The sequence below is a fragment of the Emys orbicularis genome, chromosome 7 (assembly GCF_028017835.1).
Source record: "Emys orbicularis isolate rEmyOrb1 chromosome 7, rEmyOrb1.hap1, whole genome shotgun sequence".
Lineage (NCBI taxonomy): Eukaryota > Metazoa > Chordata > Testudines > Emydidae > Emys > Emys orbicularis.
In genome coordinates this window covers 85477783-85498802 of record NC_088689.1, presented here as the reverse complement: position 1 = coordinate 85498802, position 21020 = coordinate 85477783, and the positions used below count along the sequence as shown (strand labels likewise).

Below are 21020 nucleotides of genomic sequence, written 5' to 3'. Positions count from 1 at the left end.
AGGTCATCTCAGAGTTGGACATGGGGTCCCTCTTGTGTTCCCTCTGATTCAGCTTCAAAGTCTCCTCCACTGACAACAGCAAGTCATCCCCTGCAATTCCCCTGGGCAACTGGCTTCCCACAGCACAGCTGGGAGATGGCTTAGAATCCCAACAGCTTCCCAGCAGGAGGCCACTGCTCCCAACTGCCCTCCTCCTCAGTCAGCCCAGTGTTGTGCTGCTCCCTTTTGAATGTTCCCTCCACTGGGAGCATGCCCAACAGGGGCAAAAGGGCATGGCCTCTTGTGTCCAGAGCCTCCCCTCTCCAGTGCAGGGTTGATACACCCCATCACACACGCTTCAACGTTCAGTCATTGAATCATGTTATGCCTTTCTCTGCTAGACTGACGAGCCCATTATCAAGTAATTGTTCCCCATGTAGGTAACTAAATTGAGTTCCTTGAGTCTATCACTATAAGGCATGTTTTCTAATCCTTTAACAGAGATGACAAGGGTTGGCTGTCCTTAAGAGTGAGATTTACAGCCCCCAAAAGAGAGATTAAATGACAAAGTGAGACTTTCCAGATGGCGTGTTAGGTCATTGCTCGGGGCGGTGCTAGGAGAGGCTTGTGGGAGCTTTTTATAGCCACCCCAAAATTTGCCTTATCCCGCCTGTAGCAGCTGCCACTCTCCAGCCACCCAGGTCTGAAGGCAGAGCGTAGAGAGTGGTGGCTGCTGGCTGGGCGCCTAGCTCCAGCAGCAACACAGAAGTAAGCCTGGGCAGAGGGTTGGGGGGCCCAAGATCAGCCCCATCCCATGACCCTGCCCACTGGAGTATGCCGCCCAGGCCAGGAGGAGGGTCTAGGATTCCCCACAGTGGCCTGTACTGACCCGCTTCAGCCCAGGCTCCTGGGCCCCACCCTCCATGTTTGCTGCTCCCTGAGGCCTCTGTCAGCCCTGGAGCCGGGTCCCTGCCTAGGCAGCTCTTACCAGCTATGACCAGCCAGTGCCCTACACTGCCCAGCTCAGCTCTGGCTTCCAGCCTCTAACCTGGCCAGGGCCACAGATGAGGACAGGGCCAACAGAGGGGTGGGGCCTCATGCCAAGGGAAGGTGCAGCCCTCACAGTTTTCTGTCTGGCCCACCTCAGCCAGTTAATAACCCCTGGTTTAGGCACACAGTCAGTGGACAAAACGAGAGAAATATTCAAAAATAAACTGTTTTATGTACACCTAATAAAAAAGAAAACTGTTTTATCAATACAACAATATGTTTATTTTGCATATCACCTTGTCCTAGTGATCATCCATTTGAAAAACACTTTAAAAGTACAAATACTATTTGGTTCATATATTATTGCTCATGTTACATTTACAACAAACTAAAATAATCAGATTCCAAAATAAATAAATGCAAAATAAATTAATTAAAATTAAATAATTAAAATAAACCACAACCAAATAATACATTGCATAAATATAGAAATAAATTTATTTAATTAATTTGAAGCTAACAAACTGTAGATAAAGGATTCAGATTCCACATTTCTTTTAATATCTAATTTGGTTTCACGTTTTATTACATTGCCATGAAACCCCCTTTGCTGTTTTTATAACTTCTTTTGGTGGCTCAAACTTGTACCATGGCTCAGGATTTCCCATCTTCATTTGGATAATAGAGGCCAGTTGCCCTTCTAATCCAAGGTTTGGTCTGAATGGTGTCTTATTCTTTCGAACAAGACTGAACGCTCTTCTTCCCTGCATTTGAGTGGGGTAAAACTAAGACAAGCCTGGCAACTGTGAACAGTAATGGGAACTTGAGAAAACCTAATTTAAAAAACGAAGTCTTGCCTGCTACTGGGACAATGAAGGGCCATGGATTTGTCCAGTATGGTTTAAATTTTGAACTGGATTTTGCAGAACCTGCAATCTTTCAATCAAGTCCTGCTTGTTTTTTGGGCCAACTCATTTTTTTGACCATTAAGTATTCACACACACAACCATACCTCACCTCCGGATAGTCTCCTCTCTTGGGCCTGTAGTCTCCATGGTTACCACAGTACACAAGCTTAGAAAGCGCCTTTCCAAGATCCAAGCCCTATGCCTGAGGCCCCAGGTATATTGTTGTCTCTTTCAGCCCCTGAGTAAAAGTATTTTAAATCTTTGTATATTTACTCAAAATGAGTGAGATAAGTTTAGGAATATGTGTGAGAGTGAGATAGCGTGCTAACGAGTGAATCTCACACCCAGTGAGTGAGACTTGTCATGTCTGCCTTTAGTCATTCTCCTGGCTCTTCTCTGAACCCTCTCCAAGTTACCAACATCCTTCTTGAATTGTGGGCACCAGAACTGTACACAGTATTCCAGCAGCGATCGCACCAGTGCCAAATCACCTCTCTACTCCTACTTGAGATTCACCTTGTAAGAGGGTTGAATTAGGCCAGGTGGGTCCAATCAACCAATTAAGCAGTGAGCAGGGGAGAGATTTCGGCTAGGAGGAGCCACTAATTAGGAGCAGGCTTAGCTGGACAGGAATAGGAGGGGCCTGTGTAAAGCCCAGGAGCTGGGAGCTGCTGGGAAGCAGGCTGAAGTCACTCTCTGGGAGCAGTGTTTAGGTCTGTAGAGGGTAGGTCATGGTTATTTCCTGTAAAGGGGATTGGGAGGTTTGTGAACCCAGAGCAGGGGAAGTGGCTCAGGGGAAAAGCAGCAAAGAATAGGAGTCAGGGACGGCTCCAGGCACCAGCTAAAAAAGCAGGTGCTTGGGGTGGCCAGTACCAAGGGGCGGCACTCCGGCCGCTATTGGGGCGGCATGTCTGGGGTCTTCGGCGGCAATTCGGCGGCGGGTCCCTCAGTCCCTCTGGGAGCAAAGGACCTGCCGCCAAATTGCTGCCAAAGAGTGGAGTGGCGTGATTGCACTGCTGCGGCTTTTTTTTTTTTTTTTCCCCGCTTAGGGCGGCAGAAAACCTGGAGCCGGCCCTGATAGGAGTGCAGACGTTGGCTGCTGATTAAAGGGCCCCTGAGCAGGAATCCAGAGAAGAGAGTGGGCCTGGGTTCCCCTACCAGCCACTGGGAATGTGGCACCGACGAGGTAGAGGACAGCGGGCTGCCGGGATGTGACATTCTATACCTTGGGGGAGTGTGTTTTAACCCCCATATTCCTTACTTTCATATAATCATGATCTTATGTATAAAGCATGCCTTGTAAGGTATCAGGGCAAAGGTTATGATCTGCTGAAAGTCATTTCTCTATCCATATATATATATATATGGATAGAGAATATATCATTAATGCATATGAAGTTATGAGAATTGTGTAATATGGTTGTCACTAAAACATGCTGTAAGTTGGGGGAATCAGCCAGATATTAGCTCCCCAGAGGCAACAGCACGGAAAGTAACCAACGCCTGGGCGGGGTGTCAAACAACCCATCAACAGCCATTGTCCAACAAGGGAGTTGCAATGCAATGACTCACCTGCATGAGGCCACACCAGGGAATTGCTCAACCTTGCTTGGAGAAACTCAGTAATGCTCACCTGACAGGGGGTAAAGCCAAGAGGGAAGAAAGGACATGATAAAATAGGGAGACATTTGGCATGCTCTCTCTTTCTCTCTTCCACCTATGTCTACAGAAACCACACCAGACTGGAGCGCTGATCAAAGGGGAGAGCCTGGCTGAAGAGCAACCAGCGGTGAAAAGCATCTAAGTTTGTAAGGGCACTGAAAGTGTTAAGATCAGTTTAGAATGCATTTTGCTTTTATTTCATTTGACCAAATCCAACTTGTTACCCTTTGACTTATAATCACTTAAAATCTATCTTTATAGTTAATAAGTTGTTTGTTTGTTCTACCTGAAGCAGAGTGTTTGGTTTGAAGCAGGTCAGAGGCTCCCCTTGGGATAACAAGCCTGGTACATATCAATTTCTGTGTTAATTGATGAACTTATATAAGCTTGCAGTGCCCAGGGGGCATAACTGGACACTGCAAGATGGAGGTTCCTAGGGTTGTGTCTGGGACTGGAGATATTGGCTAGTGTCATTTGGTTGCAAGTAGCTGGGAGCAGCTTACATGCTAGAGTCTGTGTGTGGACAGTCCAGGAGCGGGTGTTCATAGAATCATAGAATAGAATCATAGAATATCAGGGTTGGACAGGACCTCAGGAGGTCATCTAGTCCAACCCCCTGCTCAAAGCAGGACCAATCCCCAGACAGATTTTTGCCCCAGATCACTAAATGGCCCCCTCAAGGATTGAACTCACAACCCTGGGTTTAGCAGGCCTATGCTCAAACCTGAGCTATCCCTCCCCCCCAAAAAAATATGGAACGCTTCATGAATTTGCATGTCATCCTTGCGCAGGGGCCATGCTAATCTTCTCTGTGTTGTTCCAATTTTAGTATATGTGCTGCTGTTCTCACAGCAGAGCAGGGTAAGGCTGGCTCCCAGAGTCAAGGATTGGAGTGACCTAGCAGATCACCAGTCCGGATAACACCAGAGGGGAACGTCACACTGGAACAATTTGTCCTGGAAAGACTTTGTTACTCCTCACATCTGCAAGGGGAAACACATGTGGTGACCTGGCCGCAGGGCCAAGTCACGAAGAGGGAGCCCCTTGAGGGGCAGATGGCGAGAGAACACCGGGAGAGACACCATAGGAGGAGGGCACAATGCCTGGCCAGAGCTAATCCCCAGGACGGCCAGGAGGAGGCACCACCAGCCGTGAGTGGACCCTGTGACACACCTTTTTATGCAACCAAGGATTGCATTAGTCCTTTTAGTCACAGCATTGCACTGGGAGCACATATTCAGCTGATTCTCCACCACAACCCCCAAATCTTTTTCAGAGTCACTGCATGCCAGGATAGACTCCACCATCCTGTAAGTATGGCCTACATTTATTGTACCTAGATCAGGGGTTCTCAAACTACATTGCACTGCGACCCCCTTCTGACAACAAAAATTACTCCACAATCCCAGGAGTGGGGGCTGAAGCCTGAGCCTGCCCAAGCCCCACTGCCCAGGGTTAGGGGGCCAAACTAAAGCCTGAGCCCTGCTGCCCCAGGCAGGGAGGCTAAGGCCAAAGTCAAAGCCCAAGGGCTTCAGCCCCAGGCAGGGGGCCTGTAATCTGAGCCCCACCACCCAGGGCTGAAGCTGTTGGGCTTGGGCTTTGGCCTTGGGCAGTGGGGCTCGGGCTTCAGCCCCACCCCCAGCAAGTCTAATGCCAGCCGTGGCGACCCCATTAAAACAAGGTCCTGATCCACGGTTTGAGAATCACTGTCCTAGATGTATACGTTTATATTCAGCCATATTAAACCACATATTGTTTTCTTGCGCTATGCTTACCAAGAGAATCAGCTGACTATGCATCAGTGACCTGTCCTCTTCATTATTTAACCACTCCCCCCAACGTTTGTGTTATCTGCAAACATTATCAGTTAGTTTATATTTTCTTCCAGGTCATAACGTGTTAAGTAAAAGTGTTAAATAGCGTAGTGCCAAGAACCAATCCCTGCAGGACCCCATTCGAAACACATCCACTCAATGATAATTCCAATTTATATTTACATTTTGAGACCTCTCAGTTAATAGCTTTTAATCTATTTAATGTGTACCATGTCAATTTTATATCGTTTTGATTTTTTTATCAAAACGTCATGCTGTACCGAGCCAAATGGCTTACAGAAGTCTATTACATCAATACTATTACCTTTATCAATCAAACTTGTAATCTTGTCAAAAATATGTAAGTTTTAAACAGGCTCTACTTTCTGTAAACCCATGTTTATTGGCATTAATTATAGTACCTTCATTCTTAGTTAATGGAGTCCTCTAACAGCCACTCCATTATCTTGCCTGGGATTGATGTCAGATTGATAGGCCTATAATTACCCAGGTCATCCTATTTACCCTTTTTAAATATTAGTAAAACATTTGCTTTCTTCCAGTCTTCTGGAACTTCCCCAGTGTTTGAAGACTTATTGAAAATCAACATTAGCAGTCCAACAAGCTCCTCAGCCAGTGTTCTTTAAAACTCTTGGATGAAAGTTAGCTGGACTTGCTGATTTTAAAAATATTTAACTTTAGTAGCTGCTGTTTAATATCCCCATGAGATACTACAGGAATGGAAAGAATGTCATCATCAGATGACATGACAATCTGTTTTTTCCCCAAATACAGAACAGAAATATTTATTAAACACTTCTGCCTAGTCTATGTTGTTGTTGATAATTCTATCATTTCCATCTAGTAATAGACAAATATATTGGGATTCATTTTGTTACTAATATAGTTAAAAAACCCTCCTTGTTGTCCTTAACTCTGCTGCCTGTAGATTTGGCCTTGTGTCCTTTTGCTTCCCTTATCAATTTTCTACAATTCCTATGGTCTCTGCAACCCTGGTAGATAGTCTAGTGTATATCAGCAAGGGACTCTCAGTGCTTCTTCAAGCAGTATTCATCCCCACTTTTTTTGCAATCTCAGAGGGATTTATTATTGGTATGAGTGGGGATGTCAATGAGAATGTGGCTTGTCCAGAAGCTGGGCTGCCAGAGCACACAGCTCCAACCACAGAAGCCCTGGCTGCTACACTCCTTGATCATGCATCCTTGTGATCTGCAATGTGGGATGTCTTACCCCACTGTTTGCTCTCCCCCAGAGAAAAGCATACAGGAAAAACTCTGCAAGTCCAATCTTGTCGATTTTGTCCATCCCAACTTGTTGATATTTTTTCTCATGGAGGGGGAGTGTTTCTGGTCAAGTATTCAGTGTCTTGTACAGTGCTTGGAACATGATGATTCAGCATGCATTGGGTATATGTGCTCAGCCATTTTTCTTGAAAAATGAAAATGAAAGAAAAAAAGACTAAAAATCATGCCAGATTTCATGTAAATACTTTAATTACATCTGAATGCTTAAAACTTGAGTTAAATTACACCATAACACATCTACTAAATTATACGTATACGTCCAGTACCCTGTAAGGAGGTGCTATTACACTAAAAGAATGCTAAAGCCCAGCCAATAGTGGTAATATTCTTTTAGTCTTGTTATCTGTATTACATTGATTTAAGGGCCCCCAGCACAGGACAGAGTCCCCTTATATAAGAGAACTGTTTGAATCTGAGAGAAATTCTGTCCATTCATTATATAATATAGGTCTTACCCCTAATACATGGCAAGGTATGGGTTTGGTTCCAGATACACAGCAAGTGCATCACTCAGCAACTGCCTGAGAAGTGCAAGGATGGGGTTCACAGAGCTTTGCAAAGCATATTGTTGCTTTTAGGAAATACTCCTTGTTACAGTTTTGTGTATTGAATCAAAGAATTAAAAAAATTCACTTCAGTGATAAGGAGTCTTGAAAAAGGTTCCCCTAAAAAGAAAAAGCCAATGTTGTTTAGTTTTAAAATCGTTCAGAAGCCCTAAGGCCTGCCAAGCCCCAGTGGGCCTTACAGCAACAGCTGAAATCTACAGGGGAGAAATCTGACAACTCAGTTGCTGGCAGCCATCTCTGAGCAAATGGAAAGAGATGCTGGTTCTCCCAAAGCAGAGTAAAGTGTGTGATGTGTTTGGTTCAGATTCTCACCTGGGGTAAAATCAGTGTAGCTGCATTGAAGCCTCCAGGGCTCAAAACCTCAAAGTGGAGCTAGGCTGTATTACACCAGCTGAGGATCAAGCTTATTTCCATACACCACACCCTGTTGTGAGCAATCCTTTTGGAGTGGGAACACTAATGGCAGCCTGTAGCTGAGGTGCTGGGATGCCTTTTTGTAGATTCCAGTTGTCTTCTGGCTATACACTAAGGGCCATTTTCCCAAGGACAGCTACAGACTCCAGGATCAAACAGGTTCCAAGAATTCTCAAGCTTTACCTGGGAGGGGAAGTTTAAAAAAATAAAACCCCAAAAAGGCTCAGTCCTGCAAAATCTTATGCAGGTGAGTAGTGTCAATGAATACCCTGGTGGGTAAGGACAAGTTGCATGAGAAGGGGCTACAGGATTGGGCCCATAAGCAGGAAAGGTATTTGTACATATGAAAGGGGGAAATTTGTAGGAAAATGATTTGAGGGAGGGTACACTGGCCAGCAAGTCCCGACTTGTGCAGTTCTACTGAATACTCAAACTGCTGGACATTCTGCCAGCCAGTCACCTGCCTCGTTGCATAATGCCCACTTTCTAAATATAGGTATGCATTCAGATTTTGGCTGTCAATTTAAAGAGAGCTCTTTACTTTGAGAGTCATGTAGTTGGCTCTCTCTGCACTGGAGCTCCTGGGCAGAAGGCAGTTCTGCTTGACAAATGCATGTGCTAAAAGAAAACCAATAGATGGTGCATCAACTGTGATGGACACATGCATGTGCTGCATACATCAGGTCTCAAACTTATTGGTGGGACAGCTGGATCTCTTGAATATATCTATATAGATCCATAGGTACAGACCCATCGCCTGGTATTACAATCTACCTTTGGCATGAATATATCAATCAGGACTTTTGCCCAGGGAGTGGAGGGAATCACTGAGGTTAGAATATCATAGACAGGCAGGGGCTCTCTGATTTGCTAGGTTCCACCAGTTTCCCATTTCAATTTCAGGCTTGGAGAATGGAGCAGGAAAGATAGGGTAGTTGTCTTATGATCTGGCTATGTTGGGGAACATGGGTGAAGGAAAACTTACAGACAGCCTGTATTTATACTTTCCTACTATCATTGCTTAGGTACTGCTACTTGCTTTTGATGTTCTCCCTGCAGTGCCTGGCCATATTGCACTTGTTCTTAGTGACTGCCAGAAAGCTCTGCTCATTACAGTGCCAGCTTCATACTGCAGTGTACCAAGGTGGCCAGTGGCAGTGGGGGCCTGACAGGCCCCATAACACTACTCTTGCCCAGGGGCTTCCTCCTCAGCACTCATCACTTGCCATGTCAGTTAACAATACAGCTGAGAGAGAAGTGCACCAGTGATAAAGGTGAACCGAAAGGATTTGTTTTTACCTACCAAGACCCGAGTTCAAGATTTTGCATTTCTTCTGCATTGTTGGCTGATGTGACTGGGACATAAAGCAGAGCATTTTCTTATACTCTGTACGCTGCTTTAGATGGGGTCACCTATTTCAGCAGGAGAAGCAAAGAACCCTGAATGCAGGTTCTGGCAGGTAAATAAGTAAGGATCAGACTTTTGACTATTTTGTACTGAAATTTATTTATCCTATATATTCACTCACACTCACTCTCTCTCAAAGTGTTCTTCCCTCATAAAACTTTACTCTGTAAGAACCATCTTCCTTGGCCGAAGCACAAGAGTGGATGGGACTACATCCGAGCCCATTTATTTTTATTATATTAATTCTACCACTGTGGTATCCGGTCACCAATCACTGCCACTCCAAGCTAAGCCAGAGGGAGATGAGAGGGCCCAGCTTCTAGGAGCTGAGTGGCTTGTCCCTACATTCTTATTACGTCACTGATCTGGGACGTTCAACCATTTCCTCGCTTTAGATTTATTTAATCAATTTGTTTCTCCAAAGCTCTTTGGTTCACCTTTAAAACTAGTGAAACACCCGTGCTGCAGAAACCCATTGGAAGCCCACAAGGAATCTTTGAGTGCTACCCCGTGAGTGTGTTTATGAACAATCTAGGCAGCACAAGAGGCAAGACGGACGAGCTTTCCCCGGGGATAACATCATGTGCTCATGGGCACTGCTGAGGAGGCAGGCACAGCTGCCCTGCCTCCCAGCTCAAGGGGGCTTAAGTCACCCCCAGGCACCTGCCTAAGCTCTGTGGAAACCATTAAGATTACAGTGCAGGACTCCAATCATGAGATGTTATGGTAAAAAAACACTGGGAAAGCCCTTCAAAACAAGTGCTCCCACCCCCACCACGATCCCATGACTCGGTAGGGTCGTGCATTCTGACCGATTTAGCTTCAAGACAGTTTATCTTCATCCCTGCACAGCTTGGTAAGACGGCACTAACCAGGATCGCTCCTGAAATCTGAGCATGGCAGCTCAGGGCCCTTTGGTAGCGATGGATGTACCAAAAGTTGCTGCAGCCAGCCACCACCAAGCATTTGCTGCCTGAAGTGTGTAAATGCCCAGAACTGCTCCCCAGTCGCAGCACAAACTGATGGGGTGGTCAGTAGGCTTGGTATCCTCATCCATGCTTGTGGTATGTAACTGGTTGGCTCCGTCCTCCCTGATCTCAGAGTGATCCAAAGCAGGGGCAGGTGTCGTTCATGCATTGATAGCGTTAGCGACATCTGTGAACACAAGACGGCTGGGTCTCTGGACAGTTCCCTGGCTTGTCAGGAGGATCTGCAAAAATGAAGCAGTGAGAGATGAGACAAGGCAAGGATCTGCAGGGATATATGCAAACCCACATGTCTGTCCATAAACTTACACACTGTATCTTACCTACATTCATCACTAGTGTTAGTCTGATTAGAAAACACTGGGTTTAACAAGTCTGTGACCCAAATATATATTGGGCCAGATATTGAAGTCAATGGAGACAAGCCAATTTACACCATCAGACAATCTGGAACCTTAGATGTAGTTTATCCAGGCTGCATGGATTAGCAACATGTAACACTTTCTCTCTCCCTGCACCCTTTGAATGGCTTATCTCTTTATCAATATTTGTATGTACTAGGCAGTCACTTCCAAACTGTTGCAGCCCTTGGCTCTTGCATCATGGGACCTATGAAACCTGCCACACGCTGAACCGTGGCTCCATTTTGGATGTTCTCTCTTACTCTTTTAAATCTTTAAAATTGCCATTTATCATCAGAGGCATCTGCGAGGTAGCAGGCCCCATGGGAATCTGAGGAGTCCAGCAGCACAGTCTGTCCTAGGCAGTTGCCTTTGGCATTGCTACTGTGCCATTGTTTCCCTCCCTCCCCCACTTTATTACCTCAATGAGCTCTTCCTTATGCATCTCTCCATGCATCCTGTATTTCTTCTTAGTAGCATTTTAGTCAGAATCCCTACCTTATATATTATTCCTCTTCTTTTCAAAAATCAACATGTTAAACACACAACCCTCTGCCACCAACAATCCCTCTAAAACATACCCCTTGTATCACTGCTTGTGTGTAAGTGATCCCAGAAGAACCGGTCACCTCAAATGCAGTAACCCAACTCCCTGCTCCATCCTGTCAAGTAGAGTTGGGTTTGAAGAAACATCCCACATTTTGGGGCAGGCAACTGGAATCTAAATCCAGACTTGGGTCCAAATTTTGCCACTGGCCTTTATTCCAACAATGGAGCTATCAAAACCCCTTATCCAAAAGCCCTGTGAATTTCAGGGCAGTCAGCCTGAAGATCAAAGTATTGTAGCTTGTGCCCATGTCAAGCGCAGCAGTGTGTATTGTCAGGGACCCTTTGTTAGTTCTGGAAGCAGAATTTTAAGATAGTGACTCTGTGAAGGAGAAGATACAGAAGCAAAGGCTGCCATTGTTTACTTGTTACCTCAGGTGTCTCTACCTGCCCACATTACAGTTTGCTGCTACATTTTTACATGTGTGCTTAGGCAATGGGGGAGGTTCCTTTGGGGAAAAGGCTTTACAGTTACAGCTTCTACTTATTTTTCCTCTCTCCCTCCCCACCCCCATTAATCTGCTGCCAATTAGTTAAGTATATAAAGTGAAGTATGTGTGTGAAAACAAGAGCACTTCCCGCCCCTAAGGAAAAGCTCCATAGGAAATGGAAAGGAATATGTGGGCTGGTTGGTACAGTTGAAGAGGAATCTAAGGAAGGGGAGCTGTCTACTCTACAGAGGGGCTGCACCCTCACATCACTCACTCCGAGACATACCTGTTCCAGCCGTCCCTGATGCCTCTGTATTTCATAAGAACTTTTTCCCCCCACAAAGAAAACAAAGAACATTGTGAAACTGGCTGACAGTGGTAAGTAGCCCCTTTCCCTGCTCCTCCCACAACCTGGTGCCCTGGGCAAATTGGCACTCCACATGCAGTGTTCATTACAAGACTACCTCCAATGCATTTGCCAAGCTCAGTAATAACAGGCCTGCACATCTCTGAGTGGGTTGGGCAGAAAGAAGGGTGATGTGACTGTGGAAGGCAACTACTACCTTGCTCTGGGTGGCCTGGGAAGATGCAGCATCTCTTCCATGCTCCAGCAGCTCTTGTTCCAGCTCGTCCTGTTCTTCCGTGGGGTCGAAATTGTACATGGGCATGAGCTGGTGCCGCAGCTTCTCTAACCTGCCAACGGAAAGAAGAGCAAAGTGCAGCATCAAAACCTGTGGCCGAGGAAAGAGGGAGAGTGAAACAAACAGTTAGTCTTCCCTCCCCACTCCATTGCTGGGCAGCTGCTGAAGCATGTGTATGGATGTGAGTGGAGGCCTGTGTGTAGGGATGTATTTTCTATTCAAGGGTGCTTCTTGCTGTTAAGAGAGTATTTGGCTGTAACTCACTAAGTGATATGTCCCTGTCTAGGGGCAAGGATAAGATCCAACTGCTGCTACCAGCTAACTAGGTCGCTTTTTTAGACAAAGTGGAAGACAAAGGCCGGTACTGAATGTGCAGGGTTCAGTTACGCCCGGTAACCTGTGGCTGCACAGCAGAGGCCCATGTGGGGATTTAAACTGAGCTAGAGTCTCAGGATGAGCTTTATGTGGCAGGGGGAGCATGTAACACGCTGGCTCAGTGTGATGTACACCCCACACACACCCCGCAGTGGCTAGTCCACACTTTGGATAAAAACCTCCTACTGCTGGCAGAATTACATCTTCAGCTCAAGTGGTAGAGGCCTGTGTCTGGTTCTGAGTTCAATCTCTGCCAATATCCTGGGAAGGAGGAACGCGGGATTGGTACATAAAATCTAAAAGGAGCTCTGGAGGGAGCTGATGGACACACAAACACTTTGTAGTTCTGTGTGGCTTACCTACTTTCACCCTAACAACGCAGCCTGACCCCGCAAAGGGTCTCCCTTCATGCTGGCCTAGCAGTGATGAGAGGGACTGCTGACTCCACCAAACAGGCATACTTGTGTGTAGCTGTCGAAGCCCCAGCATATGATGTGGGTGTCGTTTTGTGGGGAGGAAGAGATTCCTGAGCTGTTCCAGGCAGGGTCAGGGTCCTATTTGGCCAAGGCTCAGATGACATGTTCTCTGCATGACCCTTGCCTGCCTCTGGCTGGGCCTGCCTCTGGCTGGGTTCTGTCCACTAAACCATCAGTGTATTTACAGGCTAAATGTTTCAGCTCTGCCTTTAGCCTCTTCTGTTTCTCTCAAGTCTCTGCTTTGGGAACCAGCTTGTAAGATTTCTGGCTAGTAGCAATGTATCCTGCAGGCTGTGTGTAGCCTAGCATTGCCCACAGCAATCAGTAAGTGAGGCACAGTCCATGACACAGAAATCCATCTATGTCTGTGTCCATTTCAAAATAGCAGGCAAATCAAGGAGACATGTCTTTCCCTGTTTGCCATTCTTCTCCTGATTTTCAGCAGCAAGCTTAATGGGTGGGTGGATGAGGGGGAGACCACTAAGTCTTGAGCTAGGAAACTTAGTATCTTGCAAAACAGGATCCAGGGGAAATTGCCCTGGAAAGCGTGGAGTCCAGCATTTCGCCCAGCAGCACTGCCATAAACACAGAGGAAAGCAGGGGGAAAGGTAGGCCCACTGCCCTTGTCAAGCTAAGCAAAAGCTTTGGAGAACTGGGGTCTGGCAGACGTAGCCTTGCCAGGCAAACCTCATTACGTAAGGCTGCTGGAGCAGAAGAGCCCTGCCTGTAACCGTAGCATTTGGGATTGGCTAAAATGTGACAGACTCCACAGGTCATAGGATATGCCTGTTATATGGATAACAGCTTCTTTGTACAAACCCTCTCTCTTTAACCCACCGTATGTGAGATGGGTTAGGTGTTGTGTAGGAAACCTACCATGCATTCAAAGGACTTTCGGCTTCCAAAATGGCAAGGAGCTGGCTTTGGAAAGGAAATCTACAATGGGGGGGAAGAAAGAGAGGGAACTCTGCGTTCCCATCTGACTCCTTTCCCCTGGCCTCCCTGTCTGCTAGAGATTTCCTGGCCTTTGCCTTAGTTTTGAAGCATTGAGACTCCCCAAAAGCAGACTGCACTTACCTCTTCCTCTTCCTGATATAGAGAACCTAGAGGAGAAAGAGAAACACCATTAAAACAGTCCCAGTGAGGAGAGGAGCAGGAGATAGTGCCTATCTTTAAAAAGGGGAACAAGGAGGACCTGGGGAATTATAGACCAGTCACCCTAACTTTGATACCTGGAAAAATACTGGAACAAATTACGAAATAATCAATTTGTAAGCACATAGAGGATAATAGAGTTATAAGGAATAGCCAACATGGATTTGTCAAGAACAAACTATGCCAAGCCAAACTAATTTCCTTCTTTTAACGGGGTTACTGGCCTAGCGGATGGGTGAAATAGTAGATGTGGTATATCTCAATTTTAGTAAGACTTTTGACACAGTCCCAGGTGACATTCTCATAAGAGGAGTAGGGTAATGGGGTCCAGATGAAATTACTATAAAGTGGGTTTACAACAGCTTGAAAGACCATACTCGGAGTAGTTATGGTTTGCTGTCAATCTGGGAGGGTGTATCTAGAGGGGCCTGCAGGGGTCTGCCCTGGGGCTGGTACTAATCAATATTTTCATTAATGACTTGGATAATGGAGTGGAGAGTGTGCTTATACAATCTTATACAATCTTCAGGTGACAACAAGCTGAGAGGGGTTGCAAGCACTTTAGAGGACAGAATTAGAATTCAAAACAACCTTGACAAATTAGAGGATTGGTCTGAATTGAACAAGATGAACTTCAGTAAAGACAAGTGCAAAGTACTTCACTTAGAAAGAAAAAAAATCAAATTCACGGCTACAAAATGGGGAATAACTGGCTAGGTGTTAGCACTGCTGAAAAGGATCTGGGGGCTATAGTGGATCACAAATGGAATGAGTCAACAATGAGAAGTAGTTGCAAAAAAGCTAATATCATCCTGGGGTGTATTAACAGGAATGTTGTATGTAAAACATGGGAGGTAACTGTCTCGCTCTACTAAGCATTGGTGAGGCCTCTGCTGGAGTATTGTGTCGAGTTCTGGGTGCCACACTTTAAGAAAAGATGTGTGTGACGCACTCTATATGATTTTATGAAAATATGCTAATATAACTGGAATATGCTTCATGCAAAAGGTCTCTTGTAATGTATCATTACAAAGCTTATAATCTACTGAGTGTGATCATCCTATTTGTATAAATGTACCACTCTTGTATCTGAAACTAGAAATATGAACTATAACTCTGAGGTCCTATTGTAATTATGCAAAGTGTGGGCCATTAATGGTGGTTTGGAATCTTGATGGCTCCCATTAACCAGGACAATTGACTGTAGATGGCTCTGTTTTACCTGTAAGTCTTCTTGTATATGTGTGTGCTGGCAAGTGGGTAATGAAGTCTTACAGTGACATGTGACCATGTCACCTGAACTGGAATCCATCTTTAACCTGGTGCTTTTCCATTGAGAAGGAGGGGGTGGGAACCCAGAGAGGGACAAAGGATTCCCGCCTTATGCAAAAGACATATAAATGGGTGGAACAGAATAAAGGGGGCGGCCATCATGAGGAATCCCCTAGCTACCACCTGAGCTGGAACAAGGTCTGTACCAGGGGAAAGGATTGTGCCCAGACTAGGAAGGCGTCCAGTCTGTGAAAGAAACGTATTGAAACATCTTTCAGGGTGAGATTTTATCTGTACTCAGTTGTATTACTGTATTAGGCTTAGATTTGCATGTTTTATTTTATTTTGCTTGGTAATTCACTTTGTTCTCTCTGTTACTACTTGGAACCACTTAAACCCTACTTTCTGTATTTAATAAAATCACTTTTTACTTATTAATTAACCCAGAGTATGTGTTAATACCTGGGGGGGGGGCAAACAGCTGTGCATATCTTTCTATCAGTGTTATAGAGGGTGAACAGTTTATGAGTTTACCCTGTATAAGCTTTATACAGGGTAAAACGGATTTATTTGGGTTTAGACCCCATTGGGCGTTGGGCATCTGAGTGTTAAAGGCAGGAACACTTCTGTAAGCTGCTTTCAGTTAAGACTGCAGCTTTGGGGCAAGTAATTCAGACCCTGGGTCTGTGTTGGAGCAGATGGGCATGTCTGGCTCAGCAAGACAGTGTGCTGGAGTCCCGAGCTGGCAGGGAAAGCAGGGGCAAAAGTAGTCTTGGCACATCACTTGGCAGCTCCTAAGGGGGTTTCTGTGATCTAACCCATCACAATGTGGACAAACTGAAGAGAGTCCAGAGGAGAGCAACAAAAATAACGAAAGGTTTAGAAAACCTGACCTATGAGGAAAAGTTTAAAAAAACCACAACAACAAACTGGGCATGTTTAGTCTTGAGAAAAGAAAACTGGGGGTGGAAGGGAGGACCTGATAAGTCTTCAAATATGTTAAGGATTGTTATAAAGAGGATGGCGATCAACTGTTCTCCATGTTAATTGAAGGTGGGACAAGAAGTAATGGGCTTAATCTGCAGCAAGAGCGAGATTTGTTAGAAAGTTTTTCCTAATATCTAACCATAATGGTTGATAAGTTCTGGAACAGGTGTCCAAGGGAGGTTGTGGAATCCCCATCACTGGAGGTTTTTAAGAGAAGGTTGGACAAACACCTGTCAGGGATGGTCTAGATCAGAGGTTCTCAACCAGGGTACATGTACCCCTGGGGGTATGCAGAGGTCTTTTGGGGGTACATCAACTCACCTAGATATTTGCCTAGTTTTACAAAGGGCTACATAAAAAGCACTAGTGAAATCAGTACAAGCAAAAATTTCATACGACTTGTTTATACTGTTCTATATACTATACACTGAAATGTAAGTACAATATTTATATTCCAATTGATTTATTTTATAATTATATGGTAAAAATGAGAAAGTAGCAATTTTTCAGCAGTAAGGTGCTGTGACACTTTTGTATTTTTATATCTGATTTTGTAAGCAAGTAGTTTTTAGATGAAATTAGGGGTACAAAAAACAAATCAGACTCTGAAAGGGAAGGGGTACAGTAGTCTGGAAAGGTTAAGAGCCACTGGTCTAGGTTGACTTGCTTTTTGTCTTTGCACTTAGGCACTTTTGAAAACTTTACCCAAAGTCTGCAAGAAAATTCTGCAGCAGCAAGTTCCACAAATTAACTTGTTGCAGTTTGTAAGGGAAGCTGACCCTAAGAACTGATTCTTGTTGTCAGGAGCGCCGCCAGCGGTCGCCGCCCCCCAAATTGTAGTGCCCTAGGCGACCGCCTAGGTCGCCTAATGGGTTGCGCCGGCCCTGCTTGTTGTTACCACCCATCTTCTGCTGAAAGGTAAACTAGCTCATTCTACTAGAGAAGGACGACAGCCCTTTGTGCTGCCCTCTTCGTAAGTGACACACCCATTCAGGGATAGGTGAGAAGAAAGGTTTAGAAAGCCACTACCTATAGCGGAGATGGAAGGGTTGGCTCTGTGGAGCAGCTCGGGGAATTTTAAGGGTTTGTTCAATATCCTGTGGGAAGAGTGTGACAGACTCCACACCACACGTCAATGGACATGCCCGTTGTTATATGGATAACAGCGTCTTTGTACAAACACAGAACCTTCCTCCTTTCTTTAACTCTCCATATGTGAGATGGGTTAGGTGTTATGTAGGAAACCCACCACACATTCAGAAGTCTTTTGACTTCCAAATTGCCAAGGGATCTACTCAGGAGCTGGCCTTGAAAGGAAACATGACAATGGGGGGAAGAAAGGGAGGGGAGATCATTCCCCTCTTAACACTTCACTGCCTAACAATGCATCACCACATATTATCTGAAGTGCTGACCCACTTATGCTGTGTCCAGTCATATCACAGGAAGCTAGACAGGCCCCCCTAACTCCCCCTCAGTCAAGGGAAACAGAACTTTCTGCAGGGGCAGAGACTGTGGAATGAACTTCCCCAGGAACTAAGAGCCATCACAAACCTCACTATCTGCTCCAAGTGCAAGGCACATTTCTCTGACCTTGCCTCTTCTAACACACACTTAGTAACAGGTATATTTTTATTAAAAAACCAGACACCCTGCCAGACCAAGACTTTCCACTGCACATTCATGTTCCTCTGGGGGGAGGATGAGAGCATAAACAACAGATGGATAGTCATGTGGCTTAATGCACTACTGGAAGGTGCTTAGATGCCACAGTGATAAGCATGGTATAAAAACCTACATAGGACAGAATAGAGCAACTCAGAGCAGAATCTGCCCCATTTTCTTTTAAATAAACTCCTCACTTATTTTTAAAAAGGCTGATACCACATATGGGAACTGGTTCCTGGCATCCTCAAAACTACTGGGCACCCAGTCCTGGGAGATCCCAGCAGCACTGATCATTGTGCTGCGATTTGGGTTCCTACTGGGAGCCTACGCATACCTCCCACACTTGGTTTGTTCTGAGCACTGGATAAAGACAGTTAAAAGTTGTGGATCTCAGAGACTTTCGGTGCCCATAACTTTTGTATGGTTGTCCAGTGTGGTGGCTCTTTCTTGGTTCAATCAAGTTATTGGGACTAAAACTGGTGTTGATAAATCACACCCACCCTTCCTACTTTAGAAAGAGAAGTATTTAGAATGCCCGATGGAGTGGGTCTCTCTTACCATTGCTACAGCCAACCCAATCATAGTAATGATTCCAAATGAGAGGAGCATTGTGCTCAGGCCGGGCCCACTGCTGACCATGTCTGGAATTTTGGTGCTGTTAAAGCTGGTGGTTTCAGGGCTTACGGTAGCAGTTTCTGGTAGAGCCTTGTCCATGGTTGACCCTGGGTCTGGCTCGGAGGTGGTAGTGGTGCTGCGGTACAAATCGTGTTCAGAGGGCGTGCTGTAACTCATCCTGGACAAGGGCCCCACGTCCTCTCTTACTGAACTGTCTCCACCCACTCAGGACTCCTCGATTTCTGCTACAAAGTCATAGGGTCTCCCCTTCTGTCAAGGACCCTCCTGTGAGCGCTGTTGTGCAACATCTTCCTTGTTGGCCCTTCTTTGAGGGAATCCTGTTGCTTCTCCCTGTGTTTGAGAGAGATAAGCAGAAGCTTTATGAGTCACTGATGCACAAGGTGACAGTCCTAAAGATACATGACCAACATTTTCTGAAATGGCAACTGTTTCTGAGTATGAGATAGATTAGATATAATTTTGGAGGAGAGGGGCGGCTTAGAGAGTATTTTTGGGTGCTCAACCTGAGATGGAAAGTGGCTGACTTTTCAGACATGCTGAGCGCCTCCAACTCCAGTTGAAGTTAGTGGGATCTGGGCATGTCAAAATCAGGCCATGAGATTCTCAAGCTGAGCTTCCAAAACCTAAGGCATCCAAAATCAATTGCCACATTTGTGCTGAGGTCTAGGGGGCTGAGAGTCAGGAGAGCCTGGTTCTTTTCTCTTATGCCAACACTTTCAAATTTGCCTTGAGTAGGAGCTGTGGGTGATCAGCACCTCTTAAAATCAGACCATTGATTTACGTGCCTAATTTCAGACACCCAGATTTGCATAGGCATTGACTTGTTTTTGCCAGTGGGTACTTTTGAGGAGGTGTGTGTGTCAGCCAGTTTGGGGGGGAGGCTATTTTCAGCATATTTATATACTTATTTCATATTCTAGTAATTGAATGCATCTATATTGGTATCTTTACTATTTTAATAACGATTAATTTTTTATGAATTACATAATTACATTATCATGAATTACAGTATATTAAAATCATTGCAATCACCTACAAGCTGTCTTCACTAACCTCCAGGAGTGCCAGTAGGGCAGTACCCTCCAGTATGCAGTACTGGCAAGAGATTTTTAGTGGGTACGGGGTACCGGAAAGACTTGGGACTAGCTCCCCACTCCGGTGCGGGAGGGGGGAGTTTGCACTCTGCTCCTTAAAGGAGCAGAATGTGGCTAGGGAGGGCATTCATTCTTTAAGTGGCTTTAACAGCACAATACATATGCTAACAAACTTAAACAAACTTTGTTTAAGTTTGGAAGTTGGTCAGGAGTCCTCAAGAGGGGAGGGGTGGGAGGGACGGAAGGTGTTTAAACAGTGTTTTTGATTCTGTTTCTCCCCACTGGTCTGAATTATCCATGACATCCATACTGCATCACATCAAGTCCAAATCATTAGAGGAATGCCTCTGCTTGTACTGACCAGAGTATGTTTGGATTCTGATGTCAGCCCAGTTCTGCAGCCTTATGGGAATCAGGTGTTGTCCCCAGTGTACATAGAATTCTTCTTTGCAGCCAAAATAGTCTAACATGCATTTTGTTAACTGGAACTGGAGCAGCAAAACAAAGAAAACAAATGCCTCATTTTCCAGCTTTGTGGGTGAGCGAACTGTAAGTGAAGATTATAATGATGGACACTGACGGCCTTAAACCAGCTGCCTCAGGAATCTGCCAAGAACTTTGCTGAAAATATGTTCCTCATCTTAGCAACGGAGCTAAGACTTATCACACACCTGCCCACCTTTATTTTAATGAAGTTCCTTCTGATCTGACAGCTCAGGCATTGTCAGTTTCATCCAGAACAATTTACAAACTTGGAACCTAATCCTGTAAACTCTTAATCATTTGATCAATCCCATTGAAGACAATGGGAGTATTTGCATGACTATGGACCACTTTTGTGGAATGGTAAGAGTTTCAAAAGCCTGTTCCTATAAAGGAAGTTGAATCCCCCATTGAAATGAAATGTTTGGGTAAAATACCATAAAGCAGTTTAGGATACAGTTCTACTTAAAATTTGTCTTTTAATAAGTCATACATATGCTGAAATGGCTCTGCACCCAACTCCCATATTCCATATAAACAGACTGAAATACTACATATTTGGGGGGAAAGTGAGTAGTTAAGCATATTGATGTTTGTATATACAAAGGGGGGTGTCGGAGGGGACGCGGAGAGCGTGTGGGCCCCGGGCTGGGGGTGGGTAGGGGTCACATGGGGAGGTCACATGCCCCCCCTTGTGTCCCTCCCATGAGTGCAGTACCAGCAAGAAATTATTTCTACTTGCA

The 21020-nt window shown here is 45.2% G+C and overlaps 1 protein-coding gene and 1 non-coding gene across 2 annotated transcripts; both read right to left on the bottom strand.

Annotated features, from left to right (window-relative positions):
* Positions 1-4285: 4285 nt before the first annotated feature.
* Positions 4286-4389, bottom strand: LOC135882000 (U6 spliceosomal RNA). Its single transcript, XR_010561558.1, has one exon. It is a non-coding gene; the product is annotated as a U6 spliceosomal RNA (small nuclear RNA).
* Positions 4390-10195: 5806 nt separating this feature from the next.
* C7H3orf18 (chromosome 7 C3orf18 homolog) lies at positions 10196-18856 on the bottom strand. The gene is made up of 4 exons (XM_065408723.1): positions 18623-18856; positions 14060-14085; positions 12054-12183; positions 10196-10276 (listed from the first exon to the last, which is right to left on the bottom strand). Exons 1-4 carry the CDS (start codon positions 18854-18856, stop codon positions 10196-10198), a joined length of 471 nt encoding a protein of 156 aa, XP_065264795.1.
* Positions 18857-21020: the final 2164 nt, after the last annotated feature.

What these genes read in the sequence shown, in the direction of transcription:
- C7H3orf18 (XM_065408723.1), bottom strand. Translation starts at nt 18,856, where the DNA reads ATGAGTTACAGCACGCCCTCTGAACACGATTTGTACCGCAGCACCACT. An exon ending in TTGGGTTGGCTGTAGCAATG is followed by an intron (nt 14,086 to 18,622) that starts GTAAGAGAGACC and finishes TTTCTCCTCTAG; the next exon opens with GTTCTCTATATCAGGAAGAG. An exon ending in CCCAGGCCACCCAGAGCAAG is followed by an intron (nt 10,277 to 12,053) that starts GTAGTAGTTGCC and finishes TCATTTTTGCAG; the next exon opens with ATCCTCCTGACAAGCCAGGG.